At 45.6% G+C, this 13,915-nt stretch overlaps 2 protein-coding genes across 2 annotated transcripts in view; one reads left to right on the forward strand and one right to left on the reverse strand.

Moving 5' to 3' along the window:
* Nucleotides 1-13,915, reverse strand: part of Ehd4 (EH domain containing 4) — a 738,029-nt gene that overhangs the window by 355,218 nt on the left and 368,896 nt on the right. The gene's annotated exons all lie outside the window — the stretch shown is intronic.
* The window catches only part of Rtf1 (RTF1 homolog, Paf1/RNA polymerase II complex component), a 40,266-nt gene that overhangs the window by 22,556 nt on the left and 3,795 nt on the right, over nt 1-13,915 (forward strand). Inside the window, exons 4-15 of the mRNA XM_042687904.1 lie at nt 1,008-1,212; nt 5,301-5,415; nt 6,491-6,602; nt 7,045-7,180; nt 8,084-8,261; nt 8,909-8,991; nt 10,435-10,522; nt 10,619-10,726; nt 11,560-11,637; nt 12,423-12,544; nt 12,719-12,776; nt 13,218-13,295. Coding sequence (XP_042543838.1) covers nt 1,008-1,212; nt 5,301-5,415; nt 6,491-6,602; nt 7,045-7,180; nt 8,084-8,261; nt 8,909-8,991; nt 10,435-10,522; nt 10,619-10,726; nt 11,560-11,637; nt 12,423-12,544; nt 12,719-12,776; nt 13,218-13,295 — 1,361 coding nt within the window. The remainder of the gene's footprint in view (nt 1-1,007; nt 1,213-5,300; nt 5,416-6,490; nt 6,603-7,044; nt 7,181-8,083; nt 8,262-8,908; nt 8,992-10,434; nt 10,523-10,618; nt 10,727-11,559; nt 11,638-12,422; nt 12,545-12,718; nt 12,777-13,217; nt 13,296-13,915) is intronic.

The following is a 13,915-nucleotide window of genomic DNA, read 5'->3' on the forward strand; positions in this document are numbered from 1 at the left end:
TTTGTTTGTTCGTTTGGTTTTTTGTTAGTCGTGGGGCTTGAACTCTGGGCCTGGGCACTGTCTCTCAGCTCTTCAGCTCAAGGCAAGTGCTCTACCCCTTGAGCCACAGCGTCACTTCTGGTTTTCTGAGTGGTTTATTGGAGATAAGAGTTTCAAGGACTTTTCCTGCCCAGGCTGGCTTTGAACTATAATCCTCAGATCTCAGCCTCCTGAGTAGCTAGGATGACAAGTGTGAGCCACCGGTACCTGGCCTAAAGCACAGTTTTTTGTTTGTTTTTTTTTTTGTGTTTTTTTTTTTTCTTTCAGTCGTGGGGCCTGAACTCTGGGCCTGGGTGCTGTCTCTAAGCTCTTCAGCAAAAGGCTAGCACTCTACCACTTGAACCACAGCTCTACTTCCAGCTTTTTCTGCTTATGTGGTGCTGAGGAATTGAACTCAGGGCCTCATGCATGCCAGGCAAGCGCTCTACCACTGAGCCACCTTCCCAGCCCCAGGCACAGTTCTTAAGTTCTCAATTTCTTTAGTACTTGTTCATAGTGTGTGCTGTCTTATACACTTTGTCCTGTCAAAATCCAGTGTCATTAGGAAATCACTAATCAGTCATGAAATGGATCAGTATTGCTGGGTACCAGTGGCTCAGGCCTGTAATCCTAGCTACTCAAGAGGCTGAGCTTTGAGGGATCGAAGATCATGACACCCTTATCTCCAACAAACTACTTAGAAAAAGCCAGAAGTGGAGCTGCGGCTCAAATGGTAGAGCACTTGCCTTGAGCACAAAGAGGCTCAGGGACAGTGCTCAGGCCCTGAGTTCAAACCCCAGGACAAGGAAGAAAATAAAAATTGATTCAGTGTTTTAAAATGCCAGGTGACCTGTTTGCATGTACCAGAATGGCCCCCAGGGAGTTAAATTGGCCCTGTGCCATTTTACCTGGAAGAGCCAAAAGGCAATGATTGCCAACACTGGGATTGTTGTAGCATGACGTGCTCCTCTGCTGGGCCTTTGTTGCAGGTGAAGTGTCAGATTCTGACAGCAACAGCTCCTCTTCTAGCTCCGACTCAGACTCATCCTCAGAGGATGAAGAGTTCCATGATGGCTATGGAGAGGATCTCATGGGAGACGAGGAAGACAGGGCTCGACTAGAACAGATGACAGAGAAGGAGAGAGAGCAAGAACTGTTCAACCGCATAGAGAAGCGGGAGGTGTTGAAAAGAAGGTAAGGCTGTGGTGCCCTGCGTTCCGTGTTTCTTAGCTAGCCCTGCTTCTTTCCTTCCCGTCTGACCTGTAGAAATGGTTTGGCTTCATGATGGTGTGAAGCTACCTACACAGCCATCCTGTTCTTCACATTCGGTGCAGTTTTCAGTGAATGACATGGGCTTCTGAACACTTTTTCATAAAATAGCCTTTGTGTTACATGGTTATGCCCAGTTATACAATAAGTTAAGTTTCTGAACATGCTTGAAGCAGGCTAGGCCAAGCTCTGATGTTCAGTAGGGTAGGTGCATTTTTTAGCTACAGTACTTACGTTCCACTAGCAATGGGTTTATCAGGATGCATCCTATTGTAAGTAGAGGAGCCTCTGAATAGAGACTAGCATTTTGGAAATATGGTTGTTAACATAAGGAAAGCAAATAACATAGTTATAAGCTAGGTGCTGGTGGCTCACACCTGTAATGCTAGCTACTCAGGAGGCTGTGATATGAGGCTCTTAGTTCAAAGCAAGCCCAGGTAGGAAAGTCCATGAGACTCTTATTTCCAATAAACTACTCAGAAAAAGCTAGAAGTGGTGCTGTGGTTCAAGTGGTAGAGTGCTAGCCTTGAACACAAAGAGGCTCAGAGACAGCGCCCAGGCCTTGAGTTCAAGCCCCAAGACTGGCAATAATAATAACAACAACAACATAGTTACATTTGGATCAGACTTACTGTTACTCTTCTTCCATCAACTTTACTAATGTGCAGTACTCCTGAGGTTTTCTTGATGAGACAGTTATGTGTGCTATTTAATCTTCACAACAGCCCTGCGGGAACAACTGATTATTCCTTGTTGGAGAGTAGGTAGAAACTTCGGCTTGAAGAGCAAGCTCTGAGCGGGCCGAGACTAATGTGTCTTCTTCTCTACACCTTTCTTGGTGCTTGAATCATGACTAGTTCACATATAGCTGAGTACTAAATACCTGTTGAATGGAAGACACTTGTCACAGGTTATACGGCTGTAATCTGTGGGACTAGATTTCAAATCTGAGGCTATCTGACTCCATAAAACACATCATGGCCACACGCTGTTCTGTTTCCTGGTAACTTACCTATTCTGAAACACACAGGCATTTACGCATCCTTACAGAGAAAGATCAGCACGCGACTATTTTTATTTTTATTTTATGTATGTCTGTATGAATGTATTTTTGTGTCCGTACTAGGGCTTGAACTCTGGGCCTTGAGTGCTTTCTGACTTTTTTACTCATGGTACTCTACCAGTTGAGCCACATCTCCAGTTCAGGCTTTTTGCTTGTTAAACGAAGAGTAGACTCTCTTGGCTATGTCTACCTCAAGTTTCTCCAAAACTCACTCCTCAAATCTTGGTCTGGAATTACAGGCAAGAGTCACTGGCTCTTAGCTGCGTGATATGATTTCTGCTGAGCAAAAGACAGTAAGGAAGAGTTATAAGATGGTTTTGATTTTAGGAAGTAATAATTGAAAGTACATCAAATGATATGAATTGGGTGAATAAATGGTAATTTACATATCTACAAACTGGCTTTCAATTTATCAAGCTGCCAATAGAAATGATTTTCTAAAATTTCCACTTGGAATTCAAAAGATTCTAGCCATGGAAGCTCTCACTATGTTAAAGTAGGTTGTCCGGCCTTCTGACATGGTTTTTGTACTTTTTAAAAGCTGTAATATTTAGGCTGAGAAACTGGCTTTTGTCTTGGGAAATAAAAGAACTAGAATTCTTTGCTATGTGTCCAGTATCAGGAAAATAAAATCCAAGTACTTTCTGAAACTGGCTAGTTAGTTCCCTTGCCTCAGGGCGGCCGCTAGTCCTTCTGGAGGCCATATTACATGCGGTGAGTTATCCTAGACAAGAATGTTTGGCTTCCAGTCAACAGCAAGCAATAGACGTTTGTTTTGAGTGTGAAAGCCTCCAAGGTTACCTGTGTTGAAACAAATAGACATTAAGAAGCTCTGCTGGGTCTTAGTGGTAGAGTGCTTTCCTAGCATGCCTGATGCCCTGAGTTCAATTCCACCCGCTACTTGTGAAATTTTTATTTCTCAAACTGTTGAGAGCATAACAAGAGGCCTCATCAAGAGGACCAACAGCTGGCTCACACCTGTAATCCCAGCTGCTCAGCAGGCTGAGATCTGAGGATCACAGTTCAAAGCCAGCCTGGGCAGAAAAGTGAGTGAGACTCTTATCTCCAATTAACTACCTGAAACCCGAGGAGGCTCAAAGTAAAAGAGCGCTCACCTTGAGCTGAAGAGCTCAGGGACAGTGCCTAGGCCCAGAGTTCAAGCCCCACAGCCAACAACAACAACAGCAAAAAAAGAGGACTGACATCTGACTCACACATGTAAACCCTTTATTCAGGAGGCTGAGATCTGAGGATCAAGGTTCAAAGCCAACTTGGATAGGAAAGGCCGAGCAACTCTTATCTCCAGTTAGATACCTAAAACCCACAAATGGAACTGTGGCTCAAATGCTAGTAGAGCATTAGCCTTGAGCAAAAAGTTCAGGTACTGTGCCCAGGCTCTGAGTTCAGCCCCTACAACAGACAAAAAAAAGACAACGATGACCAACAACAGAACATCAGGCTCACAAGTGAAGAGTGGTTTGTCTCAGACTTCGTGTACATATTCTTTTTTTGTTTGCTTGCCTTAATAATAGAATGAAAAGAGTATATCAGTATTGAATATATTTTTTAAGAACTAAGTGAAAATTTGGCAATGTTACTTACCGTATAGAGGTAAGAGTTGAATCTTTATCTAGCTGAGTGTGGTAGCACAAACATTGAATACCAGCTCTGGAAGAGTGAGGTAGGAACATGGAGATGGAGGCCAGAGTAGGGTATATAGAAAGACTATCCCTCGGGCTGGGAAGGTGGCTCAGTGGTAGAATCCTTGCCTTGCATGTATGAGACCCTGGGTTCGATTCCTCAGCACCACATAAGCAGAAAAGGCCAGAAGTGGTACTGTGACTCAAGTGGTAGAGCGCTAGCCTTAAGCTGAAGAGCTGAGGGACAGCACCCAGGCCCAGAGTTCAAGCCCCATGACAGAAAGAAAAGAAAAGAAGGAAGGAAGGAAAGAAGGACGGACGGAAGGAAGGAAGGAAGAAAGGCTCTATCTCAAAAATTGAAGAAAAAAAAAAACTTGAGCTGGGAAGGTGGCTCAGTGGTAGAGTGCTTGCCTTGCATGCATGAGGCCCTGGGTTCGATTCCTCGGCACCACATAACCAGGGGAAAAAAAGCCGAAAGTGGCGCTGTGGCTCAAGTGGTAGAGCGCTAGCCTTGAGCTGAAGAGCTGAGGGACAGCGCCCAGGCCCAGAGTTCGGGCCCACGACCGGATCCAAAAAAAAAAAAAGCTTGGCGCCTGGTGGCTCACGCCTGTAATCCTAGCTTCTCAGAAGGCTGAGATCTGAGGATCACAGTTCAAAGTCATCCCAGGTAGGAAAGTCCATGAGACTCTCATCTGTAATTAAGCGCTAGAAAACCGGAAGTGGTGCTGTTGCTCAAGTGGTAGAGCGCTCACCTTGAGCCCAAGAGCTCAGTGTCAGCATCCAGGCCCAGAGTTCAAGCCTCACAACTGATTTAAAAAAATTGGGAAAAAAATTTGTTTTTTTATTCTGTAAAGTTTCCTGAGTTCACGAGAAGTTATATTTGTTTCATAAGAGCCCAGTTTGTGTGTGTGTGTGCATGTGCACATGCTGCATACACATGCTGGTCCTGGGGCTTGAAATCAGGGTTTGGGTGCTGTTCCTGAGCTGCTTTTTCTCAAGGCTAGCACTCTAACACTTGAGCCACAGTGCCACTTGTAGCTTTTTCTGTGTATGTGGTACTGAGGAGTCAAACCCAGGGCTTCACACATGCTAGCCGAGCATTCTACCACTGAGCCACCTTCCCATCCCTCCATTTTTTTTTAATGTACATAAAAGGTATTAGAATTTCTTGCAGGAAGCCAAACTTTATTAACTCCTATTTATTTCTTTCTCCTAACTAATAGAAATCAGCCTTTATGTAAATTTCCTGCTTTGTATAAATTTACTTCCTTTATATAAATTTTCATTTTTTTTTAATATCTTTTAACCAGGTTTGAAATCAAGAAAAAACTAAAAACAGCCAAAAAAAAAGAAAAAAAAGAAAAAAAGAAAAAGCAAGAAGAGGAGCAGGAGAAGAAAAAGCTGACACAAATTCAAGAATCTCAGGTAGGGGCTGGCAAGGTGGCTCAGTGGTAGAGTGCTTGCCTCACATGCATGAGACCCTGGGTTTGATTCCTCAGCACCACATAAGCAGAAAAAACCGGAAGTGGCACTGTGGCTCAAGTGGTAGAGCACTAGCCTTGAGCCAAAGTGCTGAGGGACAGTGCCCAGGCTCAGAGTTCAAGCCCCAGGACTGACAAAAAAAAAAAAGGGAAAGGGGGCAGGAAGAATCTCAGGTAGGAGGTTCTGCAGGCCTCCTCCTTTCTGAGTTCACTGTGTTCGGGTTGTTGATGTCAGAGGTGGCTTTATATGCATCAGCCCGTCATAGTGAGTACAGCCTGTTAGGTGCTGTCTGCACGCTGTAATCTTTAGCAACTCTGACTTAAAACCTCTTAAACAGATGTCCAGCAGAGTGTGAGCTTTCCTTGAAGGAAAGTTGGTAGACTTCCTGTCCAATATAACTAAATTAGCTATGATGTTTACTCTGGTGTGTGTCATATTAGACTTGATATAAATAGAACTGGGAAAATTAGTCATCTCTGTTCATGATGACATATCAACAAGTCCTAGGTCATAATCTAGGCAGTTCTTATAGAACAATTTTATTTGTGTAATTTTTTTTCTATGCTTGTCCTGGGGCTTGAACTCAGGGCTTGGGCACTGTCACTGAGGGTTTTTTGGTTTGTTTTTTTTTTTTTTTGCTCAAAGCTAGTCCTCTACCACATAAGCCACAGCTCTATGTCCAGCTTTCTTGGTGGTTGGTTGGAGATAAGAGTCTCATGGACTTTCTTGTCCTGCCTGACTTTGAACCATAACCCTCAGATCTCAGCCTCCTGAGTAGCTAGACTTACAGGTGTGAACTGCCAGTGCCCAGCCATTAATTGTGAAATTCTTCAACTTGTGTATTAAGCAGATAAACTTGGATGCTTTTGCTGCTCTGTTCTCTTTGTCCACAAGAGGATGCTGTGTCCCCTGTACAAGTTTTAAGTTTGTGTCGTCAGTGTAGACTGATGAGGACTGAATTCATTGTTAAGTACAGAGAATCTTACCAACAGCCACCTTATGTATCCTTCCCTTCCAGGTAACATCCCACAACAAGGAACGACGTTCCAAGAGGGATGAGAAACTCGATAAGAAATCTCAAGCCATGGAGGAGCTGAAGGCAGAGCGAGAAAAACGGAAGAACAGAACAGGTAAGTGTGGGAAATGTAGTGGTCACTTTGATTTCCTGCTGCCACTTTTATTACCCCTTTATGACTGTTTATTATATTCCAAACATATGCTGAGAGTAGTATAATTATCCTCAATGATCCTACTATATGCAGTCTACTGGCCATTCTTGCTCAATCCCTACTCCCCTTCTCTAATTAGATAATTTTTAAGTAAATCCCAACATCACTGTATTTCAGCTACAAGTATTTCAACATATGTCTCTTATACATAAAAGGCTTTTTAGGTTTTTTGTTTTGTTTCTTTCTTTCTTGGCACCTGTATGATTTTAACTCTCTTAATTCACAAGAACCCTGGTTACTACAGCCTGTCTAGGGAAGACACTACCCATTTGAGTCCTCTCCCATGAACATGAAAGATCATTCAGTGTGTTATTGTGAGTAAAAATTGTTCCCTTCTTTCTAGCTGAGCTCCTCGCCAAGAAACAGCCATTAAAAACCAGTGAGGTGTACTCCGACGACGAGGAGGAAGAAGAGGACGACAAGTCCAGCGAAAAGTCAGACCGTTCCTCCCGAACTTCCTCATCTGACGAAGAAGAAGAGTAAGTTGTGTCCTTGTGCTCCTGAAGGCAGGAGAGGTGGTTCTTTGCAGAGTGGCTTGGTATAGTTCTCAAAGCAAGCCTGTTTGGACCCTGCGCTTGCTTTGCTTCGGTCCCCTGGCCTACTGACCTCAGCTTCCAGCACATCTGTTTGTTCTGCCTGGGGTTCCTGGCCAGCTCACTGACGTTTCACCAGGCCTGGCTCACATGTGCCCTGTGGCTTCCACCCACTTGCTTTTCTTTTGCCAGTCCTGGGGCTTGAACTCAGGGCCTGGGCACTGCCACTGAGCCTCTTTTCCTCAAGACTAGCACTCTACCACTTGAGCTGCCACAGCGCCACTTCTGGCTATTTCTGTGTATGTGGTACCGATGAATCTAACCCAGGGCTTCATGCATGCAGGTGAGCACTCTACCAAGCCACACTCCCAGCCCCAAAATCTGAATTTTTTTTTTTTGTAATTTTTTTGATGGTGCTGGGTTTGAACTCAAGGCTTTGTGTTTATTAGGTAGGAGCTCTAGCTCTTTTTTTTTTTTTTTTGGGGGGGGGGTCCAGTCGTGGGGCTTGAACTCTGGGCCTGGGCGCTGTCCCTCAGCTCTTCAGCTCCAAGCTAGCGCTCTACCATTTGAGCCACAGTGCCACTTCCGGCTTTTTTCTTTTTGCTTATGTGGTGCTGAGGAACAAACCCAGCCCTGAGCTCTAGCTCTTGAGCCAGGCCTGCAGCCACCTATTTTCTTACCGGGGGTGAAGCCTTAGTCAAGACGCATCACAGTAATGGTTACAGGAAGCATGCTATTTTCCTGGTGTTTGTTTTCTCCTCTTAATCACCCGTACCTAGGGTTAGGTATTCATCCCTCTGTTCTCAGTTTTGCTGATAGATACTTCTATTGCCCCTGGGTTCCTCACAGGAAAGAAGAGATCCCTCCAAAATCACAACCAGTCTCCCTACCTGAGGAATTGAATCGGGTTCGGTTGTCACGGCATAAGCTAGAGCGTTGGTGTCACATGCCCTTCTTTGCAAAAACTGTCACAGGATGTTTTGTTCGGATTGGCATTGGAAACCACAACAGCAAACCAGTTTACCGGGTTGGTATTTCCTTCAACACTTGTCCATGTTTAAGTGTAATGATTCCCAGATTGGGGGTGTTGCTAAAATGGTGGAATGCCTTCCTAGCCAGTGGAAGGCCTCAAGTTCAAACCCCAGTACTGCCCCCCACAAAAAAAATACATATATATGTATATACGCTTCCCTTACTAGGAGTTGGGCTACTGAACAAATTGGTTACTCTTCTGCCACTACGTAAGTATGTTAGCCAACATTCTTTCCTGTTATAACTACCTCAGGCTATCAATTTATTAAAGAAAAGAAGAAAATCGTTGTTCAGATTGTTGGCTGGACTTGTAATACAGTCCTGTAATCCCAGCACTTAAGAGGCTGAGGCGTGAGGATTGAGAGTTTTGATTCCACGGTTGCAGAGCAAGACCTTGTCTCCAAAAACAATGTCCAATTGGCTTCTGGAGCTATGTTCAGTGGCACAAGCCTGAAGTGCCAGATCACTTCTTCTCTCTATTACCATGGACACAAGGCTTCCTGTTCTTGGCCATGTGAATTCCAAACCAGAAACATGCCGGGGCTCTACGGCGCAGGGCTACTCTGTGTTCAGGTGGAGAACAGATAGGAGTGCGGAGAACCGGAGTAGTGTGTTTTTGACGCCTGTCTGTCTTTTCCCTAGGTGGCTGAGATCACAGGTGTGGTGGAAACTGCCAAAGTTTACCAGCTTGGTGGCACCAGAACAAACAAAGGGCTACAGCTGCGGTGAGAGGCACTACCTGTGACTCTGGTGTGATTTCTTGTGGCACTCAGCACTGGCGGTCCCCGCGGGCACCGCGGAGGGAGGCTTGTGTTCTGCCAGCCTGTGGGAAAGTTGCTCTCCCCCATGGGGCGCGAAGGGCGATGAAGTGGTAGGACACAGAGAAGGACCCTTCTGCCAGAGTCCTGCAGGCCTGGCTTGTGAGCATGATCAGAGCCTGGCTTCTGGCCCTAGCCCTCTCACCTCACTAACTGCATCGGTGAAGTCAGGGCACCTTTCCTGACTTAGTTTCCACTTCAGTAAAATGGAAGTATCATTCACTCTACAGATACTCACTGCATGTCTACTATGTGCCAGGCACTGTTCTAGACATCAGGATAAAGGAGAGAACAAAACAGACATACACAAATCCCTGCCCTCTTGGAGCCTGAGAATTCTAAAGACCCCATATAGGAAGGAGTAGACCTAGTTTACCAGGATCACACTGCCAATGCAGGTAATAGCCATGGCTGAACCCTGGCCTAATTTGATCACCATGGACTCTCCATTTCCCTCCTTCCTCCCTTCCCCATCATCTCCCCTGGTTTGTTTTAAAAGATACACCTGGGCTAGAGTGGCTAGAGAGTCACTAAGAGAATGGCACTGAGTCCCTTAACTTTGCCAAGACAGTGGTCAGTAGAAAGACCCTGCTCTCCCCCGGAGGGAACAGACTCGGTGTGCCATTCGAGTCATCACATGATGCTGCATAGCATGGATTGGCTGCGGGTATTTGACTGTAAACTCACTTTGAAGCACTGCCCAACTTCATCTGATTCCCTGTTAGCCTTGTCAGCTCTGGCCTGACTGGCCCTTAAAACACCCTGGGAGGGACTGGAGGTGTGGCTCAAGTGGTAACGTTCCTGCAGAGCAAGCTCAAGGCCCACAATCCTGTACTGCCAAAAACAAAACAATGAACAAAAATTCTGTAGTTCGCATAAGTAATGACTGATCAAATGAGATTGTAAAAGGCTAGTGGCTTGTGCCTATAATCCTAGCTACTCAGGAGAGTAAGATCTAGAGGATCACGTTTAATAAGCCAACCTTAGACAGAAAAATCTGGTGGACTTCACGTCCAAAATAACCAGCAAGAAGCAGACTGGGGGCATGGTTCAAGTGATAGAGTACCAGCCAAGCAAGCAAACCATACCAGCACGGGGCCCTGAATTCAAGCCCTGGTAATAGCAAAACAAAAATCCTGGGAAGTTTATTGTGTCAGATTGATACTCCAGAGTTTGACTTGGTTGATCTTTGTTTAGCTCTTGAAGGTTGGTACTTTAGCCTTCAAGGATGTATAAGTCTAGATGATTTCCAAGGGCTGAGAAGCACAAAGGTAGAGGTGGGTAGTGCATACCACGCCTTGGCTGCAGTTGGCAAGCACATTCTTGGAGACACTTGTCTTTTTCATGCAGGCATGGCAGTGACCAGCGAGTGTTCCGCCTAGAGTTTGTCTCAAACCAAGAATTCACCGAAAGTGAGTTCATGAAGTGGAAAGAAGCGGTAAGTAGCTGGAGACCCCCCCAGCAGCTGTTCCAGAGCAGCAAGTCTGTTTCCTAAATATCTTACTAATAACTGCTTCACTGTTTTTTGCTCCAGATGTTCTCTGCTGGCATGCAGTTGCCCACTCTAGATGAAATTAATAAGAAGGAGTTATCTATTAAAGAAGCTCTCAATTATAAATTCAATGATCAGGACATTGAAGAGGTAAGAAGCCTGGACCCTAGAGCCTGGAGGTTCACTAAGAACCTTCTTCATAAGCCTTAGCTGAAGAGCCCAGAGTTCAAGCCCTACACCCAACCAAAAAAAGAGACTTTCATGACTTCCTTTTCTTGCCTCTATCTTGACATTTTTACTATGCATGAAGATAAGTAAATCCTAGTATTGCATTAACTATAAACAGGCTTTTGGACATTCTCATCTGCAGATGAGACATCAACTCAAGTGCATTCAGGCTTTAGGGATATATGTTCACCTAGGTTTGGTCCTTCTAGAGCTTTCTTCAAAAACCCTTTGATAAAAATCCTTTGATCTTCAGGGCTGGGAAGTTGACTCAGTGGTAGAGCACCTGCCTTGCATGCCTGAGGCCCTGGGTTCGATTCCTCAGCACCACATAAGCAGAAAATAAAAAAGCCGGAAGTGGCGCTGTGGCTCCAGTGGTAGAGCGCTAGCCTTGAGCTGAAGAGCTGAGGGACAGCACCCAGGCCCAGAGTTCAGGCCCACGACCGGACCCAAAAAAAAAAAAAAAATCCTTTGATCTGTGTCATCTTGGATAGTGCTAGCTTCATAGTGCCAGGCCTTAGGCTGCTGCTGTGTATTGGTGTTTGCTCCTTCAAAATGTCCCAGAAGGGCCTGCGGGAAGCAGCTTGAGACCCCTTGGAATGAACTCACTTGCTCTCTGGGGCATGACAGTGCTCTAGGAAGAACTGGCTCCTTTAACCTAGCAGCCTGCCTCCAAAATGGGCTCGCTTAACCTGTCCACAGAAATGGTGTGGGAATGCCTCACTGCTGCTATCTCCTCTCTGTTCTCTCCGGTACAGATTGTAAAAGAAAAAGAAAGATTCAGGAAAGCTCCACCCAACTATGCTATGAAGAAGACTCAGCTGCTAAAGGAAAAAGTAAGGATCTGTTCCTGCCTCTTTGCCTCTTCTGTTAGGGTCTAGGGAATCAAAAGCTGCCTGTCCAGGCCAAGTGCAGGTGGCTCACGCCTGTAATCCTAGCTGCTCAGGAGGCTGAGATCTGAGGATTACGGTTCAAGGCCAGCCCAGTCAGGAAAATCCATGAAACTTAACTCCAGTAAATCACCAGAGAACTGCAAGTGGCGCTGTGGCTCAAGTGGTAGAGCGCTTGCCTTGAGCTGAAGAGCTGAGGGACAGCAAACGCCCAGGCCCAGAGTTCAAGCCCCATGACCAACAAAAAAAGTTTGTGCTCTGTACGGTATTTTCACACACACACACACACACACACACACACAAAACTTATTAATAATTTAAAAAAAGAGGAAAAAGAAAAAAAAGTTTGTGGCGGCAGGATTGGGAGAAGATTCTTGGCTAATTCTAAGCAATACAGAGCATTCTTAACATGTCCAAGTAGCATTCGTTCCTTGGCCATTTTCTTCTGTATAAATTGGAATTGATCTCGTTTATCGTGTTCTCCTACTTCCCAGTACGGAAGAGTCTGGAGTCGTAGTCAGTCTTATCACATACCCACTGACCTTGTCCAGCCCACCTCGGGTAGAGCCTTGTTCTCCTTGCCAGTGGGTGAGGGGCCTCTCACTAGGTTAGGGCATCTTAGCCCTGGGGGCCTGGGTTTCAGGGCCCACAGCCAGGTCACTGGGCAAAAGTTTATCCGTGTGTCACTGTTCCTCCACATCCCAAGAGCTCTCGTGTCTCTCTGGATGCAGGCCATGGCTGAGGACCTCGGGGATCAGGACAAGGCCAAACAAATCCAAGACCAGCTCAACGAGCTGGAGGAGCGCGCAGAGGCCCTGGACCGCCAGCGGACCAAGAACATATCTGCTATCAGGTGTGTTACCACGCCTGTTTGGGGGCCCAGGGACCTTGGCGTCAGCAGTCCGGCCACCTGTAGCCTTGTACACATTGCTGCCCACACTCCACAGATCTCTGTGGTTAGGGCTCCATGGCCCATCCCTCCTCTCACAACCCAGCATTCTGACTCATCCCTCTTACTCACCCACAGCTACATCAACCAGCGGAACCGGGAGTGGAACATTGTGGAGTCTGAGAAGGCCCTTGTGGTGAGTAAGACAACAACTTCATCTGGATCCCTGAAGCTTTAAACCATAATGTAATGGTAGGAAATCTTTTCTGCATGTTGCCCGAGTTCTTCTTCCCATTTACTGCGATCAACATGCACTTAGCGGGCATGCAGTGTTTCTATCACACAAACCTTGTATGATTTGTTCATGAAATGAAATGGACACATAGGGTCTTACCCTTCCTCCATTGCTACCAGTTTCTCACTTTTAGTTGTTATTCCCATCTACCCTGTGTGCTTTGGTGTTTTGTTTTGCTTTGCAGTGCCAGGGATTAAACCCTGGGGCCTCATGCATGCTAGGCCAAGTCCTGTACCCTGAGCCTCTGCTCCGACCTTCTCGAGGGAGGATTTGATTTCTCTCGGTCCTTTTAAAATACATTATTTGTATGTAAGCCTCAGACAAATGCACACTCTGTTCCAGGCTGAAAGTCACAACATGAAAAACCAGCAGATGGATCCCTTCACCAGGCGGCAGTGTAAGCCCACCATCGTTTCCAATGTGAGTGCCCAGAGAGCATGTCTCTAGTTGGGAACCGAGATTCTAGGACATGAAATGAATCCCATTAGGGAACTAATAATGAAGTTAAAAATAATGTTTTCCTAGCTGGGATTTGCTTGCATTTATATACTTCCTTTTTTATCTTGGTAGAGGGCATACGGGTAGTCAGAACCTGGCATGGGTTTGTGAAACTCTGCACCAGGGTGGGTGCAGAAGACTTCAGCACAGCATCCAAAATGCTGAAGAGAACCAGAAGTGTTACAGAGCTTAGGAAATTTGGGAATATTCACAAATGTGTAGTGAGGTAGCTTGGGACGAGGTTCATTTACGTTTCATATTAGATGCAACATACTTTTAGTGGGCCTGCATTTGGCCACACATAACGTCAGATGTTCAGTTTTCACTCGTAGCACCATGTTGTTTTTTGGATATTAGGAGCATTTTGGAGTTTGGATCCCACTCCAGAGATGCTGAGCTCATAGCATGTTCTGTTGCGTGGACTTGAGTGGTCTGGGGTTAGTTTTGAAGCCTTTGATTGCCTTATCTACTGCCTTTGAATACTCTGCAGCCTTGGTAATGGGTCCACAATGGCGCTTGTGATGTTGGAGGTAATAGATGTG

Source organism: Dipodomys spectabilis, unplaced genomic scaffold, assembly GCF_019054845.1.
Source record: "Dipodomys spectabilis isolate Male_0828 unplaced genomic scaffold, ASM1905484v1 ptg000108l, whole genome shotgun sequence".
Classification (NCBI taxonomy): Eukaryota; Metazoa; Chordata; class Mammalia; order Rodentia; family Heteromyidae; genus Dipodomys; species Dipodomys spectabilis.